Source organism: Gorilla gorilla, chromosome 3 (assembly GCF_029281585.2).
Source record: "Gorilla gorilla gorilla isolate KB3781 chromosome 3, NHGRI_mGorGor1-v2.1_pri, whole genome shotgun sequence".
Taxonomy (NCBI): domain Eukaryota; kingdom Metazoa; phylum Chordata; class Mammalia; order Primates; family Hominidae; genus Gorilla; species Gorilla gorilla.
In genome coordinates, this window is record NC_073227.2 from 10,372,854 (window position 1) to 10,398,843 (window position 25,990).

At 63.1% G+C, this 25,990-nt stretch overlaps 2 protein-coding genes across 18 annotated transcripts in view; one reads left to right on the top strand and one right to left on the bottom strand.

Annotated features, from left to right (window-relative positions):
• The first annotated feature begins 207 nt into the window (after nucleotides 1-207).
• Nucleotides 208-15,997, top strand: FGFR3 (fibroblast growth factor receptor 3). Of its 15 annotated transcripts, none has more exons than XM_063705061.1 (18): nucleotides 208-394; nucleotides 762-972; nucleotides 6,212-6,481; nucleotides 6,705-6,770; nucleotides 8,328-8,497; nucleotides 8,582-8,705; nucleotides 8,797-8,987; nucleotides 9,873-10,023; nucleotides 11,289-11,479; nucleotides 11,781-11,929; nucleotides 12,302-12,423; nucleotides 12,692-12,802; nucleotides 12,883-13,073; nucleotides 13,184-13,306; nucleotides 13,390-13,460; nucleotides 13,681-13,818; nucleotides 13,964-14,069; nucleotides 14,248-15,997. In XM_063705061.1, exons 2-18 carry the CDS (start codon nucleotides 864-866, stop codon nucleotides 14,395-14,397), a joined length of 2,433 nt encoding a protein of 810 aa, XP_063561131.1. In that variant the 5' UTR covers nucleotides 208-394; nucleotides 762-863; the 3' UTR covers nucleotides 14,398-15,997. The 15 variants fall into 15 exon arrangements, with proteins under 15 accessions (XP_063561131.1, XP_055240321.1, XP_055240313.1 ...); XM_055384338.2 differs by having other exon boundaries at nucleotides 222-394; nucleotides 11,784-11,929; nucleotides 14,251-15,997; XM_055384339.2 differs by lacking the exon at nucleotides 9,873-10,023 and adding an exon at nucleotides 10,652-10,796 and having other exon boundaries at nucleotides 222-394; nucleotides 14,251-15,997.
• Nucleotides 15,998-18,434: 2,437 nt separating this feature from the next.
• The window catches only part of LETM1 (leucine zipper and EF-hand containing transmembrane protein 1), a 43,894-nt gene continuing 36,338 nt past the window's right edge, over nucleotides 18,435-25,990 (bottom strand). For all 3 annotated transcript variants that reach the window (XM_055384348.2, XM_031010371.3, XM_031010370.3), the window contains exons 12-14: nucleotides 23,706-23,893; nucleotides 22,643-22,781; nucleotides 18,435-21,548 (exon numbers count right to left, since the gene is read on the bottom strand). In XM_055384348.2, the coding sequence (XP_055240323.1) occupies nucleotides 21,399-21,548; nucleotides 22,643-22,781; nucleotides 23,706-23,893 (477 nt within the window). In that variant the 3' untranslated portion in view covers nucleotides 18,435-21,398. The remainder of the gene's footprint in view (nucleotides 21,549-22,642; nucleotides 22,782-23,705; nucleotides 23,894-25,990) is intronic.

Genomic DNA, 25,990 nt, shown 5'->3' on the forward strand with positions numbered 1-25,990 from the left:
GGGCCTAGCCCGCCTGCCCCGGATCCCACGCCCTCGAGACCGCCGGGCGCCCCCGCCCGGCCACGCCCCCTCGGATGCCCCGCTCCGCCCCGAGGGGGCGTGCCCTGCGCCCCCGCGAGCCGGGCGGGGACCGGGCGGGAGCGGGGCGGGGCCGGGGCGGGGCCAGGGGCGGGGCGCGGACCGTCCCCCACTGGCTGCGGCGCGCGGGGCAGCCCAGGCTCAGTGCGCGGTGGCGGCGGCGTCGCGGGCAGTTGGCCCCGCGCGGTCCTGCTCTGCGGGTCGCACGGACGCACCGGCGGGTCGCCGGCCGGAGGGACGGGGCGGGAGCTGGGCCCGCGGACAGCGAGCCGGAGCGGGAGCCGCGCGTAGCGAGCCGGGCTCCGGCGCTCGCCAGGTCGGTGCTTGGGGCCGGGCAGGCGCGCGGAGGGGTCCAACGGTGCTCGCGGAGGGGTCGGGGCGCGGCTGTCGCGGAACCACAGAGGTCCCTGCAGCGGGCCGGGCCGGGGCGCGGGCTTCCCGCGCCGGAAAGTTTGCCGCCGCCGCCGCCCTGGGAGGGCTCTGCAGCAGCCAGGGAGGGAAGGGGGAGGAGGGAGGGACCGCGGCGGGGAGGAGGCGGCCGGCGCCAGGCGGCCCGGGAGCCCTGGGCGGCGGCGGCGGCGGGCGGGGCGGCTGGGGGTCGGAGGGGTCGGGACGCAGGAGCCGGCCACCGCCGCTTTCCTCCCTGTCCGCCCCTCTAACGAGCTGCCTTCCTCCTCCTGCAGTCTCCCGAGCGGCGCCCGCCTCCCGCCGGTGCCCGCGCCGGGCCGTGGGGGGCAGCATGCCCGCGCGCGCTGCCTGAGGACGCCGCGGCCCCCGACCCCGCCATGGGCGCCCCTGCCTGCGCCCTCGCGCTCTGCGTGGCCGTGGCCATCGTGGCCGGCGCCTCCTCGGAGTCCTTGGGGACGGAGCAGCGCGTCGTGGGGCGAGCGGCAGGTAAGAAGGGACCCACTAGGCACGGGAGAGGCCGGCCCGTGCGGGCAGAGGCGTTGGGGACGGGAAGCGGCCCCGGGTCGGAGGGGCCGCCGGGTGTGAGTGACGCCCCGGGGTTAGAGCCCGGATTCCGCTGCCTCCTTGCCGGAGAGCGCGGCCAGAGCTAGCGCGGCGACTTATGGGGCGCCCGGAGCCGCAGCTACCCTCCAAGTGCGAGGCCACCACGGGGAGCCAGGCTGGGGGTTGGCGTCCGCAGCCCCGATCCCTTGCGGCTCCCTAGCCCTGGCCTGTCGGGAGGGCGCGGGGGGCCCCATTTCCACGATTCCTGCTGTTGTTATTCGGGTTCTGCGCAGACGGAAAGTTCCCATTGTTGGCGTCCCCCTCCCCCGGGCCCCAGTTTGTGGCCAGCTTCGGCCAAGGCGAGAGGCCGGACTTCTGAGGGTGGGAGTGCGCGTCAGCGAAGCCCGGCCCCTGCCCGCCCGAAGAGGCAGCAGCCTCCAGCGTCCCCGCTGCCGACCCTGCCCCTGCCTGGGGGCCGAGGGCGCTTCCCCGTGGGTGCGCGCCGAGCTCCAGGCAAGCGAGGGGCGCGTGTCCCAGCGTCGCGGGCCCTAGACTGGGCTGGCGGTACAGGTCTCGCGGGACGTCGAGGGTCTGAAGGGAGGTCCCGCGGGGCGAGGGGAGGGGAAGGGGCGCCCGGCCGGACCTGCACACGCGCCGCGGTTCCTCGTGGGCCGGGCCGAGAGCTCCGGTGCCGCCGCCGCGTACACCCGCTGCCGGCTCCGGACGGGCGAGGGGGGCGCGCACAGCCCAGCCCGGCGGCCGCGCGGAGGGAGGCCTTGGCCCGGTGAGCTCGCGCCCCACCCGGGCCCAGGCCCGAACAGCCGCTTCTTTGTACCTCGACGCGGCCACAGACCGCGCATTGATGGCGGCTCGCGGGGAGGTGTGAGCGACTGCGGGCGCGGCGGGCCGGGGAGGGCGCCTGGAGGGCCGAGGCAGATGGCGGCCGCCCCGCCCGCGCCCCCGCGCCCCTTTCTCCGTCGGCGGCTGCAGCCTCCCGGAACAATGTCATTTTTTTTATGAATGAAAGTGGCCCGGCGCTTGAATGTGCGTGTCATTCAGCGGCGTGACAGGGGCCGTCGGGAGGTCAGCGCGCGCTTTTAGCGCCTGCTCGGGCGGCCCCGCTTCCAGGGGTGCCGGAGGGGCGGCCGCGGGGGGAGCTTGGCTTTCGTATTCTCATTCAGATAAAGATATTACTCCCTACGGCCCGGGAATGTCAGCCAGCCCCGGGGAAGGGCGGCGGCCAGGCTGCGAGGCCTCTCCTAGACCCCCTGCGGGCGCGCGGGGCCTCCCCCAGTCGCTCCTGGAACGCCCCGCCCACCCCTCCCCCGGAGCGGCGCCCCCGCCCGCAGTGGAGCTGGTGAAACAGGTAGTGAGTTGATCGGTCAATAAACTTAATCCGGTTCCTTAACAAGATGGGCCGGGCAGTAAAAATACAAAGACCTCGTGAAATGTACTGAGATCTAGGCTGGCGCTTGCCCGGGAACATAAATTATGGAGCCTTGGCTCGCAGGGGTCAAGGGCGGCGGGAAAGGTTTTGGCCACTGGACTGCCCTGGCCATCCCAGGCCCTGCCAGGACAGCCCCCATCTCCCCAGGGGGCCGTATTCCTGGTTGGGACTTGGAGGGACCCCCCAGGGTGCAGGGAGGTAGACAAGGTCGGCTCTCCCACAGTCCCACCCCACCCAGCAGGGGTATGGGGGTGCAGGGCCTTTCCCGAAGGTGCTGGCTGCAGCCTCCCCCACTCCTCCTCTGCAGGGCTGGACTTTGAGCCGCGTGGCCTCTGGGTGGTTCATTAACCTGGGCTGAGCCTGGCCTCCGGGTCCTTGTGTGAGCCTAGGAACCCTTGTTACCCACGCCCCAGCTCCCCAGCCCTCAGGTCTCACTTGGGGCTAGATCTGGGGCTGGGGCACCCCTTGTTACAGCTGAGCTTGAGTGGGAGCCCAGGGGCTTGGGGTCTCCTGGAGGAGGGGGGTCTGAAGTCACCTCATCTAGGGAGGCATGCAGCCCTCACCTGAGTGATTCAGGAGTGAATGAGCCGGGAGTGGAGCTACCTTTGGTGGGGTAGGGGTCGGCCTGGACCTCCAGGCTGCCAGCTCAGGCTCAGGTGCCCTCTTCGAACCTCAGTTTCCTTACCTGTCCAAGAGAACTGATAATGGCAGGCTGTTTGAAGGATTAGGCCAGATAACCCTGGCAAGCCCTCTTTAGCCTGCCCAGCCTCCGGATCCCTTTTTTCCTGACTTTATTGTGAAACTCCAGGTGGGGAGATAGGGAGGCTGGACTTTTGGGGGCCCCCTCCTCTTAGGCTATTTTATAGCTCCTACCTGGCAATACCTCCTGTACCCCAGAGAGCTGCAGAGAACTTCATGTGCCTCCGAAACCAGAATGTGTTGTTTCCTGACCCCAGGCCCTCATCTCACCCCAAAACCCAAATAAACCCCTGGGGCAGCCAGCTCCGGAAGCGAGTCTGGATTTGATCCTTGTTCTCTGGGGTCAACCCGAGGGGCTTATGATGGAGCAAGGCCCCCCCATCCTCTCACCCATGCTCCCTCACATGCACTGGGCCTCCACTGCAGAGACCCAGAGCCTGGAGAAAGGTTCCCCAGGCCAGAGTTTGGCCGTCCCCAGCACCCTGGCCTAATGGACATCAGTCTTGGGGCCAGAGACCCAGGGCAGGGAGCGCCTCTCACCCCTACCCTCACTCCTGCAGCCATTTCAGGGCCTGGTGCCCTCCCTGAGCTCCTGGGCCTGTGGGGTGGGATTTTTACTTTGTGCCACAGTGGGGGAAACTGAGGTACAGGACCAGTGAGTGGCAGAGTTGTGGAGACTCTGGGACTAGGAAACGCCCCCCAGGTCCAGCACAGCCCCTCTGGGACACAGCAGAGGGCTGTCGTTGGCATGTGGAGCCCAAGTTGAGGTCGGCACTGTGTGAGGTTGGGGCGCCGGCGGGAGCACGTGTTGTGAGATCCATAGAAGGGTGGGAGGTGGGACGCGTTGCCTCCTACCCTGCCTTGGGTACAGCAGGAGTTTTGTCTCCAATGTGTTTGGGCACCAGTGTCTGTGTGGTGTCAGTGGGGCCTCCCTTTTGTTGATCAAGAAAGAAAGAACCCTTCCTAGGGCTGCTGGGGGGCTATAGCTCTCCCCATGCCTGGCAGCTGGGTCGGGTATGGGGGCTCCACCCAACTGCTGACTTCCCAGTGGGAGTCAGACCCTGAACTTATAGTGCCCATTCATGCCCCGTGTCACACTGTCCTTCACCTGGTGCTCGCCACCCAGCCCCTGCTGGGGTGCCCTGGCCTCTGCTGGCACCTAGCAGGCAGGCAGTGGGGGGGCAGTCAGGGCTGCACCCTCCCCACCACACACGGGCAGATGGCCACCGGTGTGGCTGGCCTAGGGCTGCTGTGTCCCCCGTCCCCCCGTGCTGGACCAGGCTGAAGCAAATACTTGTGTGGATGGCTTGACCTGTTGTCGCCACTCAGACCAAACCGGAACCAACCGGCTGTTGCCCTTGGGCCAGGGCCTGCAGCTGAGGCTGCCATGACCAGCCTGTTCTCGGCCTTCTGGGGGGCCTCGAGCAGCTCCCAGCTCTGGGTGGTCCCCACAAGACACTGGCCAGGACCGGAGGGCTGGAGGTCAGGCCAGGAGCCCCCCTGACTGCGGGGTCCCCACAGGGGCAGTCCTTGAGCTGTGGGTCCCTGTGGGGCGAGGGCTCCCTCGGATGCTTCAGGGGATGAGTGTGGGCCCTTCTGGCTGGCAGGGTCATCCTGGGCACTGGGCGCGTGCGGCTGGATCAGGTGGGTTGGGCAGAAGAGGGCCTGGCCAGGCAGCCAGGGACTGGTGTGGCCAGAGTGGGCAGCTGGGCCCCCGAATCTAGGCCACGCGTCTGTAGAATGACAAGTGATGGCGCAACCCGCCCAGCTGGGTCTGAAGAAGGAGGCTGCCTGGGGGACCACCCACCCCCGTCCCGGCCCCAAGCCCAGGACGCCTGCCTGCATGCATTGTCTGGCCCTGGCAGGGAGGCCTAGGGGCGATTGTCCCCCCAGCCCTGCCCATGGTGTGTCCTTGGGTCACAGGCTTTGGTGGCTCTGGGGAGCTGGGCAGCTACTGGGGAGGGACCCAGGGGCCACCTGCACATCTGCCCCTCTGGGTGGGCCCCCACCCCAGCTTCTCAGCCCCCAGGGAGGGGCCAGGGCTGCTGACCTGCCCTGGCTCTCACAGCTTCCTGCCCCCAGCCTGGTCGTCCTCTGTGAGGGGGCCCCAGTCCCCCTGCAGGCAGCAGGACTCCACCCCCCGGCCCCCTTGAGGGCCCGCCTGGGCCTCCCCACTCCCCGGCCTGTGAGACCCACTTGGCCGGACCCAGCGCCATGTTTGTACTTTGCTCTTCTCGGTGTGTTTTCCATCGTGACCGCTGTGTGGAGCTTCCACAGGAGCTGCAGGATACAGAACCTTGCCCACCCCAGGGAGCCCCCACCCCCGCCCCGGCCCCCTTGCGCTGCTCCGGCCTGTGCTCTGCCTGGTGAACCCGCGCATCGCCCCCCAGATCCGTCCACACGGCCACGTGACCCTGCATCTCCTTCCTTCTCGCCTGTTCTGTTCCCTGGCTGTCCATTTGAACTGCTTTTCAGGCCCATATGGGGTGCGGGGGCTACTGAGGACGGACCCCTCCTGGGGTGAATCTGCACCACGAGGGGGCTGGCTGGCCAACCCTGGCACCCCCTCTGAGCTCCATTTCAGTCAGAGGCCAGCAAAGGGCAGCCTGTCCCCTTTGCCCGCAGCACCTGCCCATTGTGGTGCCGCCTGTGAGACAAGCATGGATTTTGTTTCCAAGCAATTGAACAAATTAAAAGAACGAAGAGTCACACTTTGTGACACTTTGAGATTTGAATTCTCCATGTCCATAAGTGAAGCGTCATGGGGCCACCGCTGTGGGGTTGGCTGCAGGTTGTGTGGGGAAGGCGGCTGTCACACCGAGGCAGACCGGAGTCCTTGGGACAGACTGGTTGGCAAAGCTGAAGATAGAGACCTTTGGCCCTTTTGGGACACAGTTTCCAGCCCCTGGTCTGGTGGGACCCTGGATCTGGGTCAGAGCCTTCCTCACTCAGGGCCGCCGAGGCCTCCACTGCTGTGTCTGTAAATGGTGCCGGGTTTGGGGGTGCCTGCCTCATGGTCGCCCATCTTGCCCACAGAAGTCCCGGGCCCAGAGCCTGGCCAGCAGGAGCAGCTGGTCTTCGGCAGCGGGGATGCTGTGGAGCTGAGCTGTCCCCCGCCCGGGGGTGGTCCCATGGGGCCCACTGTCTGGGTCAAGGATGGCGCAGGGCTGGTGCCCTCGGAGCGTGTCCTGGTGGGGCCCCAGCGGCTGCAGGTGCTGAATGCCTCCCACGAGGACTCCGGGGCCTACAGCTGCCGGCAGCGGCTCACGCAGCGTGTACTGTGCCACTTCAGTGTGCGGGTGACAGGTGAGCTCTGGGGCCACGCCAGCTACAGAAAGGAGCCGAGTGCCGGGCTCCCTGAGTCCCTGCGTGGGTCAGGAGCGGCTGGGGGTCTCTGTGGTCATTGGTGGAGAGGAGGGCACCCCCAGGAAGTGCTGCCCAAATGGGGGACCCTGCCCCATCTGGGAGGAGCACCTGGGGGCTTCCTGGGGCAGGTTGGACATTGGATGCGGCCATCTCTGCCTTGCAGACGCTCCATCCTCGGGAGATGACGAAGACGGGGAGGACGAGGCTGAGGACACAGGTGTGGATACAGGTGGGAGCAGGGTCCAGGGTTCAGGCCAGCCGGGGTGGGGCCCGCTGCCACCGCCAAGCCCTGCCCTCCACAGGCAGCTGAGGGACTAAGGCCCCGGAACGACCTCCCTGGGGTCACCCGAAGGTCCGGTCCCCTCAGGATGCAGGAGGGGCTGGGCCACTGACATGGCTCTAGATGCCCGACCCTGGTGGCAGGGCTGGGTGCAAGGGGACACCGTGTTGCTGATGGGGAGACCGAGGCACAGGGCCCTGGGGGTTCCAGGAGCAGGAGGAGGCCAGGGCTGGCCTGTGGGGCTCTGGTGTTGGCTATAGGTGAGGTGGACCCCGCAGACATGAGCGCAGCAGGGCAGGGCACTCAGGTGGCCGTCGTGGGGTGGATGGACCCGGGTTGAGGGCGCCGGGACACCTGCCACAACCAGTGGCGGGCAGGGTGGCTGGCAGGAGGGTGGCTGGTTGGTGGGCTGTGGCTGTGAGAGAGCAGTCGGGGACGATGCCTGGCGTCCCGGCCTGGAATGGTGGCAGGTGGACTTTGCCAAGTTGTAGGGCGGGGAGGTGGGGCTTCTGGTTTTGGAGGGAGCTCTGAGGGGAGTGCGTGCAGGTGATGAGGGTCATCGTGGCACAGACATGGGGGGCAGTTACGACTTGCGGACTGATGGTGTGTGGGCTGGGTCCCTGGGCCAGTGGGGTGAGCAGGTGAGGAGGGGAGGCTGAGTCCATGAGAGAAACTGAGCTGGGGGAACTCACCCTGGGGGTCTTCAGGAGGCCTGGGAGGGAGCTCAGCACCATGGGGTGCCTCTTTCCAGCCTCTGTCCACACTGCTGATTGCTGGGCCTCAGTGCCCCTGTTGGGCATGTCCCTGGAGGGGGCTGGCAGTGAGCTCACTGAGGGGAGGGCTGCTTCCCTCCTGGGGAATGCCAGCCCATCCTTGCCTGGAGTCCCGGCAGGAAGGCAGCACCAGCCCTGAGGAAGGAGAAAAACCAGTTGGGCTGTGAGAGGGGTGGTGGGAGCCCTGGACATCGAGATGGGAGGAGGCAGGGCCTCCAGGGTGCCACCGTCTCTGGGTGCCCGCCAGACTTGGAGCTCTGCAGAGGGTGGTGTAGGGTCTTGATTCCCGTGGGCCCATGCTGCCCGGCTGCCTCCAAGGCTCCTGGCTCTGCAGGCGACTGGGCTCCTCTCCTGGTAAACTGCTCCCAGGTCCTGGCTTGTCCACTACATGGGCCTGCCCCCTGGGTCTTCAGTCTCCCCGTTGGTGGGCCTGGCCCTGGCACGCCTCTCTGGGCAGGTGGGCTCCCCTGGACAGTGCCCTGTGCCCTGTGACTTCACAGGTCCGGACAGAGCACCCTGGAGGGGAGGGGAGGGGACACACGGCCCAGCTCTGAGAAAGCCCTGGGGAGGGGACAAGATGTGGAGGCTCCTGGGAACCTCATCCCGCCCTCTTCCTACACAGGATGGGAAACTGAGGCTGGGGGTGGGCAGGGGCAGCTCTGGGAAGGGGGTTGTTCAGAGGGGCCTCTGCTCCCACTCGGGTCATGGCCTTCACACGCACCTCGGCCCGCAGGGGCCCCTTACTGGACACGGCCCGAGCGGATGGACAAGAAGCTGCTGGCCGTGCCGGCCGCCAACACGGTCCGCTTCCGCTGCCCGGCCGCCGGCAACCCCACTCCCTCCATCTCCTGGCTGAAGAACGGCAGGGAGTTCCGCGGCGAGCACCGCATCGGAGGCATCAAGGTGGGTGCGGCGGGGTGGCTCTGGGCCTGGCAGGCAGCGGTGGTCGCTGCCTCCGCTCACTCGCCCGCCCGCGTCCCGGTGCAGCTGCGGCATCAGCAGTGGAGCCTGGTCATGGAAAGCGTGGTGCCCTCGGACCGCGGCAACTACACCTGCGTCGTGGAGAACAAGTTTGGCAGCATCCGGCAGACGTACACGCTGGACGTGCTGGGTGAGGGCCCTGGGGCAGCGTGGGGGCGGGGGCGGCAGTGGCGGTGGTGGTGAGGGAGGGGGTGGCCCCTGAGCGTCATCTGCCCCCACAGAGCGCTCCCCGCACCGGCCCATCCTGCAGGCGGGGCTGCCGGCCAACCAGACGGCGGTGCTGGGCAGTGACGTGGAGTTCCACTGCAAGGTGTACAGTGACGCACAGCCCCACATCCAGTGGCTCAAGCACGTGGAGGTGAACGGCAGCAAGGTGGGCCCGGACGGCACACCCTACGTTACCGTGCTCAAGGTGGGCCACCGTGTGCACGTGGGTGCCGCCGCTGGGGCTCCTGGGCTGGCCCCAAGGGTGCCCCTTGGCTGGGGGTTGCGTGAGGATTTGGGTCTACGGGCTGGAGCTTCGGGGGCAGAAGCTGTGGGGTTGCTTGTGGGGCCACGTCTCAGCCACCCCACACCTCAGGGCCATAGGCAGCTGCGTTAGGACCCGTTTCCGTGTCTGCAGAGAGCCAACCTCAGCCACTGAAGTCCCTGACATGGAGCTGCCCACGGGCTTCTTGGGGGTGGGTGCAGCTTGGGCAGCAGTGGTGCCCCAGGACAGGGCAGTGTGGCCAAGCCCTCCAGGCCCCCTCTGGACCTCAGAGGCGGTGGCTGAGCCCCGACCTGGCCGATTGGCTCTCGTCAGCTGTGTGCAGTGGGGCCCAAGCTCACTGTCTGCCCGCCTCCTGAAGCCCTTAGCTTTGTTCCCATGGCTGCCGGGTGGGGGCCACTGAATTGGGACGGTTGCGACACTCAAAGCCCAAAGAGAAACATCCGTTCAGAGAGAAGACGGTCTCGTGGGGGCGGGGAGCAGGTGCAGGGCGAGGGTGGAGTCCCGACCCCGCCCAGAGAGGCCGCCTCGGGCCCTGTCCAGGGTACAGGTTCTGCAAGAGCCCGGGGGAGGGCAGGCCAGTGACCAGAGGTTGTCTGAGGGTCTGGGCTGGGTTGTTGGGGTGGAGGCAGAGACGTGCATCCTGTGAAACCACAGCCACCTCGAAGTGCCTCCACGCCTCCTCCAGGCAGCCTTTGGGGCTGACGCAGCCCAGCCTCGATCTGTACCTTGGGGGTCTCCCACATCCTGCCTCGTGCCCGGCGGGGCTGCCTCAGGGGCGTGCCTGAGCCGGGTCTCTTGTCCCCGCAGTCCTGGATCAGTGAGAGTGTGGAGGCCGACGTGCGCCTCCGCCTGGCCAATGTGTCGGAGCGGGACGGGGGCGAGTACCTCTGTCGAGCCACCAATTTCATAGGCGTGGCCGAGAAGGCCTTTTGGCTGAGCGTTCACGGGCCCCGAGCAGGTAACGACTCTGTCCCATGCCGGCCGGCACAAGAGCTCCAGCTCCAAGGCCCTGGCCGCGCGCCCTGCACGCCCCGCACGCCCAGCCCTGCTCGCTCCCGCCCCTGGCTCGCGCTCCACTCGGGGCCGCCTCGGCAAGGCTGGCAGCTCCAGCCTCCACGGTGACCGCCCGCTTCGAGCCCTGTGGCCTGCGCCGACCCTTCCCGCACGCCTGCGACCCCCGCAGGAGGTGCCCGGTGCCCACCGGGCTGGCTCCGTGCCGTCTGTGAGCACTCCTTTGCGCCTCTCTCCACCCTCGCCCGCTGCCTGCTCGCTTCTGCAGCCTGTGTGTCCCTGTGTCCATCCTCCACCTGCACCCGCCTGGCTCTGCGCTAACCCGCATGCTGCCTGCCCGCCTGCCGCTCACCTGGGACAGAGGACTCGCCGGTGGAGGGGCCTGGCTTCGGGCTCAGTACCGGTGTACCAGGCGGAGGGCCCTCGGCCGCGTGGCGGTGACCAAGTTGGCGGTGGCTGAGGAGTTGGTGGTGGCGGCGTTTTCCTTGCAGCGGCTGGATCCTGCCGTGTGGACTCTGTGCGGTGCCCGCAGGGCGGTGCTGGCGCTCGCCTATCGCTCTGCTCTCTCTTTGTAGACGGCGGGCGCTAACACCACCGACAAGGAGCTAGAGGTTCTCTCCTTGCACAACGTCACCTTTGAGGACGCCGGGGAGTACACCTGTCTGGCGGGCAATTCTATTGGGTTTTCTCATCACTCTGCGTGGCTGGTGGTGCTGCCAGGTACCGGCTTCTGCTGCTCCTGCTGCTCCGCACTGTCTGGGGGACGCTGGCTCGGGACACGCCAAAGCTGCCAGGACGGACGGGAATCCTGTGACTTATGGCCGTCCCGCTCCTTGAGCCCTCACTCCTGGCCCTGTGCCCAGTGTGGGGACAAAGTTGGCCTGGCCCGGTCCTGGTCCCAGAGGGGCCCCCTCAGCCCCCTCGAGCCCACTTCCCATCTGGGTCCCCAAAAGGCCCCTCCTGTGGCTCTGGTGTCTCCCGGGCGCCTGGTGGCGGTGTGGGACTGGCTGGCTCTGCTGGGCTCCTCCTCTCCAGGGTCTGGCCCTCTAGACTCACTGGCGTTACTGACTGCGAGATCCTCCAGACAAGGCGGGTGCTGAGGTTCTGAGCCCCCTCCCGCTCCCAGTGGTACCTGTGGCTTTGGGCCAGGGGCATCCATGGGAGCCCCGTGGGGGGGGGCCAGGCCAGGCCTCAACGCCCATGTCTTTGCAGCCGAGGAGGAGCTGGTGGAGGCTGACGAGGCGGGCAGTGTGTATGCAGGCATCCTCAGCTACGGGGTGGGCTTCTTCCTGTTCATCCTGGTGGTGGCGGCTGTGACGCTCTGCCGCCTGCGCAGCCCCCCCAAGAAAGGCCTGGGCTCCCCCACCGTGCACAAGATCTCCCGCTTCCCGCTCAAGCGACAGGTAACAGAAAGTAGATACCAGGTTCTGAGCTGCCTGCCCGCCAGGCCTCCTGGAGCCCCCCCCTCGGCCCACGCTGGTCCTGGGCTGTGTGAGTCCTCTCTGCAGCCAGGCGGGCTCCCCTCTCCTTGTCTCTGCTCACCATGTAGAGCCTAGGGTACTTTGGGGCACGAAACATTCTAAAAATCTTCATTCAATGCTGGTGGAAGTCAGAACGCCCCCCCTTTTGGCCCAGCACTGACCCCCAGCTGTACCTCCACGCCCTGTCGCCCACGCGGCGCCAACCTGCCCCTGCTGACCCAAGCAGGTGTCCCTGGAGTCCAACGCGTCCATGAGCTCCAACACACCACTGGTGCGCATCGCAAGGCTGTCCTCAGGGGAGGGCCCCACGCTGGCCAATGTCTCCGAGCTCGAGCTGCCTGCCGACCCCAAATGGGAGCTGTCTCGGGCCCGGTCAGTGGTGCTGAGGGCCAGCGTTGGCTGTAGGGGGCTTGGTGGTGGGGGTGAAACAGCCACCAGTCAGAGGCCTGGCTGGGTTTAGGGGCCGTCAGGGATGTGGCGGATGTTGGGTGTGGCTGGGGTTCTGTGGAGATGCTCCTGGGACTGGGTGCATGGCAGGGACTGCCCCTCTCAAGGTGCCCTGTCTGGAGGGGCAGCAAGGGCGGGAGGCTGTGGGTGACACTCTTCGTCCTTATGAGCAGGCTGTAGGGGGAGCATGGAGGGCTTCCTGGAGGTGGTGGCTCTGGGCCAGGCTGGGGTGGGGACCGTGGTGGGCTGAGAGTGGGCGAGTTTGCACACTCATGGCCCCTCTGCCTCCACTGCCAGGCTGACCCTGGGCAAGCCCCTTGGGGAGGGCTGCTTCGGCCAGGTGGTCATGGCGGAGGCCATCGGCATTGACAAGGACCGGGCCGCCAAGCCTGTCACCGTAGCCGTGAAGATGCTGAAAGGTGAGGAGGGGGCGGCCAGGGGTGCAGAGCAGGGCTGAGGGGGCGGCCAGGGGTGCAGAGCAGGGCTGGCGGGGCAGCCAGGGGTGCAGAGCAGGGCTGGGGGGGCGGCCAGGGGTGCAGAGCAGGGCTGAGGGGGTGGCCAGGGGTGCAGAGCAGGGCTGAGGGGGCGGCCAGGGGTGCAGAGCAGGGCTGAGGGGGCGGCCAGGGGTGCAGAGCAGGGCTGGGGGCGCCGCCGCTGCCTGACACAGGCCCCCCGCTCCTTGCACAGACGATGCCACTGACAAGGACCTGTCGGACCTGGTGTCTGAGATGGAGATGATGAAGATGATCGGGAAACACAAAAACATCATCAACCTGCTGGGCGCCTGCACGCAGGGCGGTAGGTGTGGTAGCGGCGGTGGTGCCGGGTGGGCGGCCCTCCTGGGCCTGGCAGCCCCTCTGAGGAGCCCGTGTCCCCAGGGCCCCTGTACGTGCTGGTGGAGTACGCGGCCAAGGGTAACCTGCGGGAGTTCCTGCGGGCGCGGCGGCCCCCGGGCCTGGACTACTCCTTCGACACCTGCAAGCCGCCCGAGGAGCAGCTCACCTTCAAGGACCTGGTGTCCTGTGCCTACCAGGTGGCCCGGGGCATGGAGTACCTGGCCTCCCAGAAGGTGAGCAGGGCGGCAGGTGTGGGTGGAGTAGGCTGGGCCCTGCCCTGAGATGCTGGGAGCAGCGGGGAGAGGTGGAGAGGCTTCAACCCTGCCTCCCACCCCTTCCCCAGTGCATCCACAGGGACCTGGCTGCCCGCAATGTGCTGGTGACCGAGGACAACGTGATGAAGATTGCAGACTTCGGGCTGGCCCGGGACGTGCACAACCTCGACTACTACAAGAAGACAACCAACGTGAGCCCGGCCCTGGGGTGAGGGGGTGGGGGTCATGCCAGGAGGACGCCTGGCGCCAACACCGCCTTCCCACACCCTCCCAGGGCCGGCTGCCCGTGAAGTGGATGGCACCTGAGGCCTTGTTTGACCGAGTCTACACTCACCAGAGTGACGTGTACGTGTCCTCCAGACCTCAGGCTTCAGGGGTGGAGGCGGGAACTGGGCAGAGCCAGGACCCCAGCTGCAGCCCCCAGGCCTGTGCCCTGGAGCTCTTGGGTGTGGTTTCTACCCCTCCCTGGGGGCAGCAGTGTGCAGCCCTGGCCTATTCCCCTGGTGCCCGCCCAGGTGTCTGTCCTGGGAGTCTCAGGACAGCCTGACCTCACCTTCCCCTGCAGCTGGTCCTTTGGGGTCCTGCTCTGGGAGATCTTCACGCTGGGGGGCTCCCCGTACCCCGGCATCCCTGTGGAGGAGCTCTTCAAGCTGCTGAAGGAGGGCCACCGCATGGACAAGCCCGCCAACTGCACACACGACCTGTGAGTGGCATCCCTGGCCCTCCACTGGGTCCTCAGGGGTGGGGGTCCCTCCGGGGCTGGGCGGGGGAGGGACTGGCAGCCCTTCAGGCTGTTCCCGAATAAGGTGGGAAGCGGCGGGGCTCACTCCTGAGCGCCCTGCCCGCAGGTACATGATCATGCGGGAGTGCTGGCATGCCGCGCCCTCCCAGAGGCCCACCTTCAAGCAGCTGGTGGAGGACCTGGACCGTGTCCTTACCGTGACGTCCACCGACGTGAGTGCTGGCTCTGGCCTGGTGCCACCCGCCTATGCCCCTCCCCCTGCCGTCCCCGGCCATCCTGCCCCCCAGAGTGCTGACGTGTGGGGCGGGCCTTCTGGGGCACAGCCTGGGCACAGAGGCGGCTGTGCGAACAGGGGCTCGGTGGCACAGCGCTCACCCCGCCTCCCGCCAGCAGGAGTACCTGGACCTGTCGGCGCCTTTCGAGCAGTACTCCCCGGGTGGCCAGGACACCCCCAGCTCCAGCTCCTCAGGGGACGACTCCGTGTTTGCCCACGACCTGCTGCCCCCGGCCCCACCCAGCAGTGGGGGCTCGCGGACGTGAAGGGCCACTGGTCCCCAACAATGTGAGGGGGTCCCTAGCAGCCCACCCTGCTGCTGGTGCACAGCCACTCCCCGGCATGAGACTCAGTGCAGATGGAGAGACGGCTACACAGAGCTTTGGTCTGTGCGTGTGCGTGTGTGTGTGTGTGTGTGCACATCCGCGTGTGCGTGTGTGCGTGTGTATCTTGCCTCCAGGTGCAGAGGTACCCTGGGTGTCCCCGCTGCTGTGCAACGGCCTCCTGACTGGTGCTGCAGCACCGAGGGGCCTTTGTTCTGGGGGTACCCAGTGCAGAATGTAAGTGGGCCCACCCGGTGGGACCCCCGTGGGGCAGGGAGCTGGGCCCGACATGGCTCCGGCCTCTGCCTTTGCACCACGGGACATCACAGGGTGGGCTTCGGCCCCTCCCACACCCAAAGCTGAGCCTGCAGGGAAGCCCCACATGTCCAGCACCTTGTGCCTGGGGTGTTAGTGGCACCGCCTCCCCACCTCCAGGCTTTCCCAGTTCCCACCCTGCCCCTCAGAGACTGAAATTACGGGTACCTGAAGATGGGAGCCTTTACCTTTTATGCAAAAGGTTTATTCCGGAAACTAGTGTACATTTCTATAAATAGATGCTGTGTATATGGTATATATACATACATATATATAAAATATATGGAAGAGGAAAAGGCTGGTACAACGGAGGCCTGCGACCCTGGGGGCACAGGAGGCAGGCATGGCCCTGGGCGGGGCGGGTGGGGAGGGAGGCCCCAGGGGGGGGTCTCACCCATGCAAGCAGAGGACCAGGGCCTTTTCTGGCACCGGTTTTGTTTTAAAACTGGACCTGTATATTTGTAAAGCTATTTATGGGCCCCTGGCACTCTTGTTCCCACACCCCAACACTTCCAGCATTTAGCCAGCCACATGGCGGAGAGTTTTAATTTTTAACTTATTGACAACCGAGAAGGTTTATCCCGCCGATAGAGGGACGGCCAAGAATGTACGTCCAGCCTGCCCCGGAGCTGGAGGATCCCCTCCAAGCCTAAAAGGTTGTTAATAGTTGGAGGTGATTCCAGTGAAGATATTTTATTTCCTTTGTCCTTTTTCAGGAGAATTAGATTTCTATAGGATTTTCCTTTAGGAGATTTATTTTTTGGACTTCAAAGCAAGCTGGTATTTTCATACAAATTCTTCTAATTGCTGTGTGTCCCAGGCAGGGAGACGGTTTCCAGGGAGGGGCCGGCCCTGCGTGCAGGTTCCGATGTTATTAGATGTTACAAGTTTATATATATCTATATATATAATTTATTGAGTTTTTACAAGATGTATTTGCTGTAGACTTAACACTTCTTACGCAATGCTTCTAGAGTTTTATAGCCTGGACTGCTACCTTTCAAAGCTTGGAGGGAAGCCGTGAATTCAGTTGGTTCGTTCTGTACTGTTACTGGGCCCTGAGTCCGGGCAGCTGTCCCTTGCTTGCCTGCAGGGCCATGGCTCAGGGTGGTCTCTTCTTGGGGCCCAGTGCATGGTGGCCAGAGGCATCACCCAAACTGGCAGGTGCGATTTTGTTAACCCAGCGACGAACTTTCCGAAAAATAAAGACACTTGGTTGCTAACCTGGCCCTGTGCTTTCTGTCTCCAGTTCTTCTGGGATAGGGGAGGGAGGGGTCACTTTGCCAGGTGGTCCCAGTTGCACGGGATGGATGCTGGCAGCAGCACCGAAAATCACTGGTGGGCTGGGAGCCCCAAGAGCAAGGAGTGTTTATGGGAGTGCTCCTCCCTGGCGGAAGGGAGCAGGGTGCCTGGGGGGTGCACTGCCCTGGATGCTCCCAGCTTGTGGGTTCCTGAGGTGGTGGTGGTGGTGGGGAGGGTCCTGTCTCACTAGCTCTGAGGCAGACCTTCCCTCATCACCCCACTCCTGGCATCCGCCTTCCCAGTCAGCTGGGGAGCTTTCTGGGCATCCCCCTATGGAGCCAAAAGTAAGCAAAGCCCTCATGGGGCCCTGGGGGCTACACAGGCGGTCACTCTCCTCCAGATCAGCTCTCTGCCCTCCCAGGCCGGGCAACCAGTGCCCCCACTGCCTTGGGCTCCATCAGGGTCCCCCACAGTGATAAAGCACCTTTGGGCAGATGAGGTGCTGATGGGGGTGCTGAGAACCCAGAGATGGAACCAGGCCCTTGCCCAAGTTCATAGCCCTAGCAGGGTGGGAGGACAACATGGTGAGAGCAAGTCTGGGAAGGCTTCCTGGAGGGGGTGTACCATCTCTCCTGACTCCCCACCACCCTCTTTGCTGTCCTCCCTTCTGCTATCCTCCCCTCTGCTTTTCCCATCTCTGCTGTCCCACCTCTGTCATCCTCCCTCTGCTCTCCTCCCCCCATCCCCTCTGCTCTCCCCACCTCTGCTGTCCTCTCTGCCATCCTCCCTCTGCTCTTCTCCCCTCTGCCATCCTCCTTGTCTCTCCTCCCCTCTGCTGGCTCAAGAGCAGGGTTTCCCAACCATGAGCTGCATGAACTCTAGCTTCTAAAATACTCTGGCTACAAACTCACCTTTCAGGTCAGGGGGCGTTCCTGGCCCGTTTCCTGGGCAGGCAAGGGTTTAACTCAACCCCATTCAGGGAAGTACGTGTGGGCGCGGGCCTGGTGGAAGTGGCCTCACAAGGGACTGCATCCCTAATGCCCCCACTTGCCCAGAAACCCCATGCTGGGCCCCAGAGGCAGGCCTGGCCATGGGATGCCTGGTGACAGTGGCAGGATGGGGAGGCCCACATGGGCCTGAAGGCTGAGGCCCGCAGGGCAGTGGGAGGACCAGGCCAACAGGCAGGCAGTTCCAGCATCCACACCAAGGCAGGCAGAGCATGGGGCTCGAAGCGCAGGCCGGGAGCGCCCCCTAGCGCTGGCTGGGCAGTGTCCCTGCTACAACCTAAGGCCCCTCTCCCGTCAGGGCTCTGGTGGACCTCTGGTGGGCACAGTGGGATCCTGAATGGGTGCTGGGGACCAAAGGGCTGGGCCACCGGGAGAACAGTGGCCCATGAAGGTGCTGGTGGGCCAGCCCCCTCCTCCTCAGAGTGCTTCCTTAGCGACCCCAGATGGCAGGGCACAGTCCTTGAAGCTGCCCCATCAGGGGCTCCCTGGCTGCCTCCCCCTGTCCCATAAGAAGGTGAGCCCATGAGAGACCCCAGCTGTCAGCACAACTGAACCTCCACCACCAGGGTGCCCTCTAGTGGTTGGGTGTGCTCTAGGCTGGCAGGGTCCCTGCCCTTGCTGTCTGCTGATGGCTTTCTGAGGGGGACGTGTCTCATGGGAGGCCCGGCTTCCAGGACACAACTGGTGGCTCCTGGGGTCACCAAGGGCACCTGGTTTGTTCACAGCTCTTTGGGATGCTGTCCCCGTGAGTGAGCACCTCCCACCCCAGCTGTGGGTCCATCATTTCGTCTGATTAATTAGGGCCTAGGGGTCAAGGGAGGCCCCGAGGGAGGACCCTCAGTGTGAACAAACCAGCAGCCAGGGCCGCAGAGAAGCCCGTGAGGTGCCCACAGGGCCTGGTCCCAGTGTGGGCAGAGCACCTAAGGGATGGCTTCTGTCCACTGAGAAGGGTCGGGAGCCAAGACACCACACTGCTATCCTGGCGCTGGAACCATCCACGCACTCCTGCAGCCGGGCCACGCTGAGGCAGGTAGGCACCCAGAGGTCCGGGCTGGGGGCTGCCCTCCATGGCCCCAGGCCATCACATGTCCCTCAGGGCGTCTGGGCCCTGCCTGTGGGCTGGACTGCAGGCTGAAGGCCCTGCCTCATCCAGGACTCCCTAGGGCAGTACTCGGTGCTCTTTCCCCTCAGCTGCCTGAGGAGTCTTTCAGAAGAGCTGGCCCTCCTGGCCAAGGGCTGAACCCATGGAGGGCGGCCCAGCACTCAAACCCCCAGGGATGGTGAGGCTCCTTCTGGAACTGGCCTCACAGCCACACGCGCCCCAAGGTCCAGCCCCTGCAGCCACGTGGACAGCTCTGCCGGCTTCCACTCGCTCCTGCGTGCCCAACGGTTCAGAAATATTATTACTCTGCACTGTTAAAGGAACACAGATTTGATGTTTTAATAAAAATACGATTTCTACAAAAGGTGCTTAACACGGCCCAGGACGGGCTGTCCGGTGGAGTCAGCCCTAGGACCCCCGGAGGATTTACAAAGACAGAGCCGGCTCGCCAGCACGCTCCTGCCAGCACCGGGACCCACTGCGAGCCACTGCGGGGTGCCCTTCATTTAAAAAAAGTCTGGATTGTGACACTGCAGAAGGAGTCTGAAAGCCCAATTCCTGAATCCCTGCGTTAGAACTGAGAGTTCAGGCCGGGCGCGGTGGCTCACACCTGTAATCCCAGCACTTTGGGAGGCTGAGGCGGGTGGATCACCTGAGGTCAGGAGTAGAAGACCAGCCTGGCCAACACGATGAAACCCCGTCTCTAATAAAAACTTGCCCGTAATCCCAGCACTTTGGGAGGCCGAGGTGAGCGGATCACGAGGTCAGGAGATCGAGACCATCCTGGCTAACACGGTAAAACACTGTCTCTAATAAAAATACAAAAAAAATTAGCCAGGTGTGGTGGCGGGTGCTTGTAGTCCTGGCTACTCAGGAGGCTGAGGCAGGAGAATGGCGTGAACCCAGGAAGCGGAGCTGGCAGTGAGCCGAGATCACGCCATTGCACTCCAGCCTGGGAGACAGAGCAAGACTCTGTCTCAAAAAAAAAAAAAAAAAAAAATTAGCTGGGTATGGTGGTGCATGCCTGTAATCCCAATTACTCAGGAGGCTGAGGCAGAAGAATCACTTGAACCCGGGAGGTGGAGGTTGCAGTGAGCCGAGATCGCACCACTGCACTCCAGCCTGGGTGACAGAGCGAGACTCCGTATCAAAAAAAAAAAAAAAGTGAGTGCTTAGCCGGAGTGAGGAGGAAATACTGAATTCCTAAATCAGGAATTCGTTTCATTTTCACCAGGCGCAGATATCCTAGCTCCTGAAAAAGGCCAAGACCGAGGGTCTGGCCCTGGGCAGGTGTAAGAAAGGACTGTTTTAAGAAGCTTATTACACAAAGCTCTTATTTCTGGATCCACCACTGCTTACATTTGCACCCAGACACCACTTTTAGGTGCAAGAAGAAAGGTCAGGACATAGAGAAAAATGCACACAGAACGATGAGGGAGGATGACGAGGGAGCAAGCCTGCATCAGAGCACGGCTGATGTCACGGAAGCCACCAAAGGCACCCACCAGAGCCTTCCCCACCTGCCAAGCCCCTGCAGCACCCGGAGGGCAAGCTGGCTTTCGGAGGCCACGCGGAGTCCAGGGCAGAGGGGACGGTGGGATGGGCTGCCTGTGGCAGTGGCTGTTCACGTCAACATGCTCAGCCCAGGCGGTGGGGACGAGGATGAGAGCCGGGGCAGCTGACTGGGCCCGCGACGCGGCTCACAGGAGAGGCGTCTGCACACACCTGGCAACTGCAAGGCTTGTTCTCGAGGGTAAGTACACTTGGACAAACGAACACCAGGCTACTTACACAGGGTGAGAGGATTCATAAATATTAGTTAAGGATCTAAAACCAACTTCGCAAATAACTGCAATCTGAAAGCCTCTGGAAGCCAACTGTCCCTGCACAAAGGTTTACAATTGAGAAATATCTCCTGTTCCTATTTTGTCAAGTTTCTTTAATGGCTGAACAGAAAGAAGCTTCAAGTAATGGAGAAGGCATCGTCTGAGCGCAGCTGCTTTCCTGGACGCCTGTGCCGTTCCTGTCTTCCAAATCCTATGCTTGGAGGCCCCTGGAGGGACATTTTTGCCAGGAACCAACCTGACCTTAAAAAGATGAGTGTGACACAGCCGGCTGGGCAGGAGGGTGGAGGTGCCACAGGACACCACAGGCCCACGCCCTGGCCAGCCTGGCCATGCTGCCGAGTGCCGAGTGCGGGGAGGCCGCCCCACCCAGAGGGCACAGGGCAAACCCTAAGCACGGGGGTATTGCCCTTGAAGCCCCAGGGGATGCCCTGTGCCGGATCCTCATGCCTCACTGACTAGCCTGCTTGCTGAAGGAGCCCAGGGGCCTGAGCCTGCAACACCGCAAGGGGTGAGAAGGGCATGCTGCTGTGGGCGCACTGGACTCAAACCTCACATTAGAAGCTACAAAGAACCCCAAATGCACTTCAGAGCCCCACCAACCCCCAAGCCAGGCTCATCCCTGACACAGTGAATCCACTGCAGCCCCCGTGGCACGCAGCCCAAGCACCACCCAAGGGAGCCCCATGGCCAGGGCTGCGTCGGAGTCGCGCGGCTCTTGGGGCAGGCAGACCAGCGTGGGAAACTCTGTGCCAATTGACTGCTTAAAGAACTGGGGGAAATAGAAAGCCGAGAAAGAGCTCCAATACACAAGGGAAACCGCACGTGAGAACCAGCACTCCCAGCAGGGAGACATCACTCTCCAGAGGCCACAGAGATGGCAGACACCTCCGTCTCCACACTGACCCACATCTAACTGAAAGTGTGCAGGAAGACAGGTCTATTGACACTGAAATCTAGAAATCAAGGTCCACAGGCGAATGGAGGCATCTTCAGCCCTGAGGAGGACAGGCTGTGTCTCCTGACGCCCCTGAGGGTGGGCACAGCAGCCAGCTCTGTGTGGGCGGAGTCCACGTGGTCCTCATTCTCTTCCCTGGGGACAGGGCAGCACAGTCAGATGCTGAGACGTGAGGCCACGCACATGGGGGCGCCTTCCTGCCTTGGCCCGGCCCAGCTGCCTCTGGAGCCAGGAGGCCGTGGCAGCCACACCACAGTGTGGATCCAGACACGATTCTGTGGAGGGGTTCCTGGATTCCAGACAGACTGAATCTCCGTGGAATGATGAAAATTAAAATTTACTTGATTATGGAAGTCTCTGATTTATTCCAGCCAAAATATTAGATGAGCCACTGAGAATCACCACAAAGCAATCGCCCTCACGGCCCTTGCCAGGGTGGCGGCACAGCAGGAGGACAGGTGCCCAGGACAGTGATTCTAGCTCTTCACCTCTGCGACCTCCTTCTCTGCCTTCTCTTTGGCCTTCTCCTTCTCCTCCACCTTCTCCTCTTTTTCCAGTGTTGCTACAATCTCAGCCACCTGGCTGGTGGAGATGTGAACATCTTCTTTGTCCACCAGCTCAATCACCTACACACGTGGGAAAGGGAGAGGCTCAGGTGGCTGCGCCCTACAGCACAGTGAGGCGGAGGCGGGGCCAGCGCCGTCAGCCGCCCCGGCTGGGGTGGCAGCAGCATGCACGCAATCACTGCCTGCGGGCCCCAGGGTCCTCAGAGCACCAATTCCCCCAAGGGTTGGTGCCACAGACCCTGGGGAAGGGGCTCAGAGTGGGAGGACAAAGGAGCCAGGGGGCTGCCTTGACAGGTGGCAGACAGCACAACGGGGCTGCCAGGGTCAAGTTCCTGCTCTGGCCAGGAACCTGGGCCATGGCTTCCCAGGGCAGAGTGGGGTGACATGCAGGGACCTTGTCCCCACTCTGCCACCCAGACTAGCAGGGAAGGGAAGGGCAGTGTGCAGTAGATACATGATCCTTGCTTCCAAACTGAACTGCAAGAAACCAGCCAACACTTCTGTTAGACGTCTGGAAAATCACTAACCTGATGCATGCACCGGGAGCCGCGAGGCAGCTTCCCCTCAGAGATGTCAGTGATCGGGAAAATTGGTGTGCGCACTCAGGCTAGAGCCCTGCCTTCCCTTCAGAGACTGGATCCTGGGCCAGGGTCTCCGGGGCTACCCTGGAACCTGAGTGGCTGCACTTGGGAGCTCAGCCCAGCAGTCACCTCTCAGCCTCGGCGCGGTGCCCAAGCTGCCCCCTGGCTCCCCTGTGTAGTTGCCTCTCAGCTTCGGGGGGCCCCGGCAGGTGTGAAGTGCCCCCAGGCTCCCTGTGCAGTCGCCTCTCAGCCTCGGGGGCCCCTGAGAGGTGTCTGCCGCTCCCCCCACCGGCGCCCCAGTGCCACCAGCTGGGGGCGGGGTCCAGTGACATGCGTAGCCACTAGGTGCGTTTTCTGTCTCAACACTTGAGTTGTAACTTCAATAATTTCTCACTTCTGATGTTTCAAATGAGAGCAGCGGCTTAAAGGAACAGTCGCAGTGACAGACCCAAACCCCTGACAGGAGGGGGTAGCTGCCCAGGAGGGTGCTGGACATGCAATGAACAGTCCCCCTGCCCCACCCCACTCCAGAGCAGGTGGCGGATGGCCTGCGTGGTCCCCAGCGAGGCCCACCTTGACGAGGTCGTCGATGTTGACCTTGCCATCCTTGTTTTCATCCAGTGCTGCGGCCAGGCTGGTGAGCTTGCTTTCGGGAATGTGCTTGACTTGCTTCATGGCGTTGATGAGCTCAGCGACACTGATGACGTTCTCCCTGTGGAAGCACAGCCTGCATGTGGCCACGGGCAGGCGTCCTGCTACACGGGACCTCACTGCCCACACCTGTGGCTGCAAGTGGTCAGCACTGACACAGGCGGCTCCGCGTGAGCCAGGCAACCTCCAGCACGGACCCCCAAGGTATGATCCCATCCTGCATACACTGCCAAGAGCTCCCAGGGCCAGCGTGGACACAAACACAGAAACACCACCAGGTCCAGGGTTTCCACGGGCATGTCTGCCCCTCAGTGGCCACCCCTCTGGGGCCATGGCTGCTGGGCTGTTGTCCTCAGGCCTGTGGCCACTTGGCAATACTTTCATGATCATGGGGGCTGTGGTGCCCTGGGCAGATGAGGGCCTCCAAGAGCAGGGACGAGAGCATGAGCAGGGTGCCACGTGCAGCCCACCTACAACACTGTGGGTGTGGGGGTGGAGATTTGGGACCTGCAGGGCACCAGCTGTCACCCAACAGCTGTTTCATTCGCCCAGAAGGGACTCACAAAACGGCAGCTCCCTCAGCCACTGCTGCGCAGGAATCTGGGACATGTCGGGCACAGAGAAGGCCGACTGCCCGAGCTGGTGTCATTACTGAGCGTGGGTGGGGTCAGGAAGAGGGAGAGGCAAGAGAGAGCCTGGTAATTAGAGGAAACAGAAGCCAAGAGAGGCGGAGGTTGGAGCGGGAGGAGAGGGGGCTGTGGGAAGAGGAAGAGGGGCCAGGAAGGGACGAACTGCTCTCGGAGAGGCAGAGACTGACATGCCAGAGGGTTCCTGGCTGGGACTGCTGGTCAAAGGTGGAGAGGCAGCCAGGCAGAGGCTACAATGTGCCCTTTGGAGCCAGAAGGGCCCAGCTCAGATCCAGCAAAGGGACCAGCCTCCCTATGTGAGTCTCCGATCCCTCTCCCGCGCCCGCCACCCCACTCACCCCGTGGGCATGCCGTTGGCTGGGGCCAGCTTGCCAGCCTGCTGGTCCATCTCCAGCTGCGAGATCAAGCCGTCGATCTGCCCGATCATCTGCTGCACCCTTTTTGTCAATCTCTTGCTGGCTTTAGATTCTTCCACGTATTTTTCTTCACCAGTCTTTGAAAGTTCCTTCTTGATCTCCTGCAAGTCCTAATAAAATTATTTTGGTTGTAAAAAGTTTGTCTTAAAAGAAAAAGGGGGTCAGGTGTAGTGGCTCATGCCTGTAATCCCAGTACTTTGCAAGGCCAAGGCGGGCGGATCACCTGAGGTTAGGAGTTCGAGACCAGCCTGGCCAATGTGGTGAAACCCCGCCTCTACTAAAAATACAAAAATTAGCTGGGCATGATGGCAGGCACCTGTAATCCAGTAACTTGGGAGGCTGAGGCAGGAGAATCGCTTGAACCCAGGAGGCAGAGGCTGCAGTGAGCCAAGACCATGCCAACGCACTCCAGCCTGGGCAACAGAGCGAGACTCTGTCTCAAAAAAAAAAAAAAAAAGAATCTGGTTGGGCACAGTGACTCATGCCTGTAATCCCAGAACTTTGGGAGGCCAAGGCAGGAGGATCACTTGAGAACAGGAGTTCAAAACCAGCCCAGGCAACATAGCAAGACTTTATCTCTACCAAAATTCAAACAAAAAATTAGCCAGGCGTGGTGGTGCACACCTGTAGTGCCAGCTACCCAGGAGTCTGAGACAGGAGGATGGCTTGAGCCCAGGAGGTGGAGGCTGCAGTGAGCCAAGATCACATCGCTGCACTTCAGCCTGAGTGACAGAGCGAGACCCTATCTCAAACAACAACAAAAAAAGGTAATAAATTAACTTGTAAAGGTAATTAAACCCATTAATTCAAACCAGAGAGTTATAAAATTGTATTTCTATCATACAAATTTCTTATTTTCGTACACTGCTTTGCAAGCAAAAGACATAATCTACTCTGAATCTCAATTTCTTTCACACTTGTGAAAGAAAAATTCAGTGAACTAATTAATCAAGGAAATTAAGTGTCTTTGTTTTTTGAGATAGGGTCTTGCTCTGTCACCCAGACTGGAGTAAAGTGGCATGATCTCAGCTCACTGCAGCCTCCAACTCCCAGCCTCCCACTCCCAAGCAATCCTCCTGCCTCAGTCTCTGGAGTAGCTGGGAGTACAGGCACACAACATCATGCCTGGCTAATTTTTTTTTTTTTTTTTTTTTTTTTATTGATCATTCTTGGGTGTTTCTCGCAGAGGGGGATTTGGCAGGGTTACAGGACAATAGTGGAGAGAAGGTCAGCAGATAAGCAAGTGAACAAAGGTCTCTGGTTTTCCTAGGCAGAGGACCCTGTGGCCTTCCGCAGTGTTTGTGTCCCTGGGTACTTGAGATTAGGGAGTGGTGATGGCTTTTAACGAGCATGCTGCCTTCAAGCATCTGTTTAACAAAGCACATCTTGCACCGCCCTTAATCCATTCAACCCTGAGTGGATACAGCACATGTTTCAGAGAGCACAGGGTTGGGGGTAGGGTCACAGATCAACAGGATCCCAAGGCAGAAGAATTTTTTCTTAGTACAGAACAAAATGAAAAGTCTCCCATGTCTACCTCTCTCTACACAGACACGGCAACCATCCGATTTCTCAATCTTTTCCCCACCTTTCCCCCCCTTCCACTCCACAAAACCACCATTGTCATCATGGCCCGTTCTCAATGAGCTGTTGGGTACACCTCCAAGCCGGGGTGGTGGCCGGGCAGAGGGGCTCCTCACTTCCCAGTAGGGGCGGCCGGGCAGAGGCGCCCCTCACCTCCCGGATGGGGCGGCTGGCCAGGCGGGGGGCCGAACCCCCACCTCCCTCCCGGACAGGGCGGCAGGCTGGGCGGTGGGCTGACCCCCTCACCTCCCTCCCAGACGGGGCGGCTGGCCAGGCGGGGGGCTGACCCCCCACCTCCCTCCCGGACAGGGTGGCAGGCTGGGCGGTGGGCTGACCCCCCCACCTCCCTCCCGGACGGGGCGGCTGGCCGGGCTGAGGGGCTCCTCACTTCCCAGTAGGGGCGGCCGGGCAGAGGCGCCCCTCACCTCCCGGACGGGGCGGCTGGCCAGGCGGGGGGCTAACCCCCCCACCTCCCTCCCGGACGGGGCGGCTGGCCGGGCGGGGGGCTGACCCCCCCACCTCCCTCCTGGACGGGGCGGCTGGCCAGGCGGGGGGCTGACCCCCCCACCTCCCTCCTGGACAGGGCGGCGGGCCGGGCGGGGGGCTGACCCCCCCACCTCCCT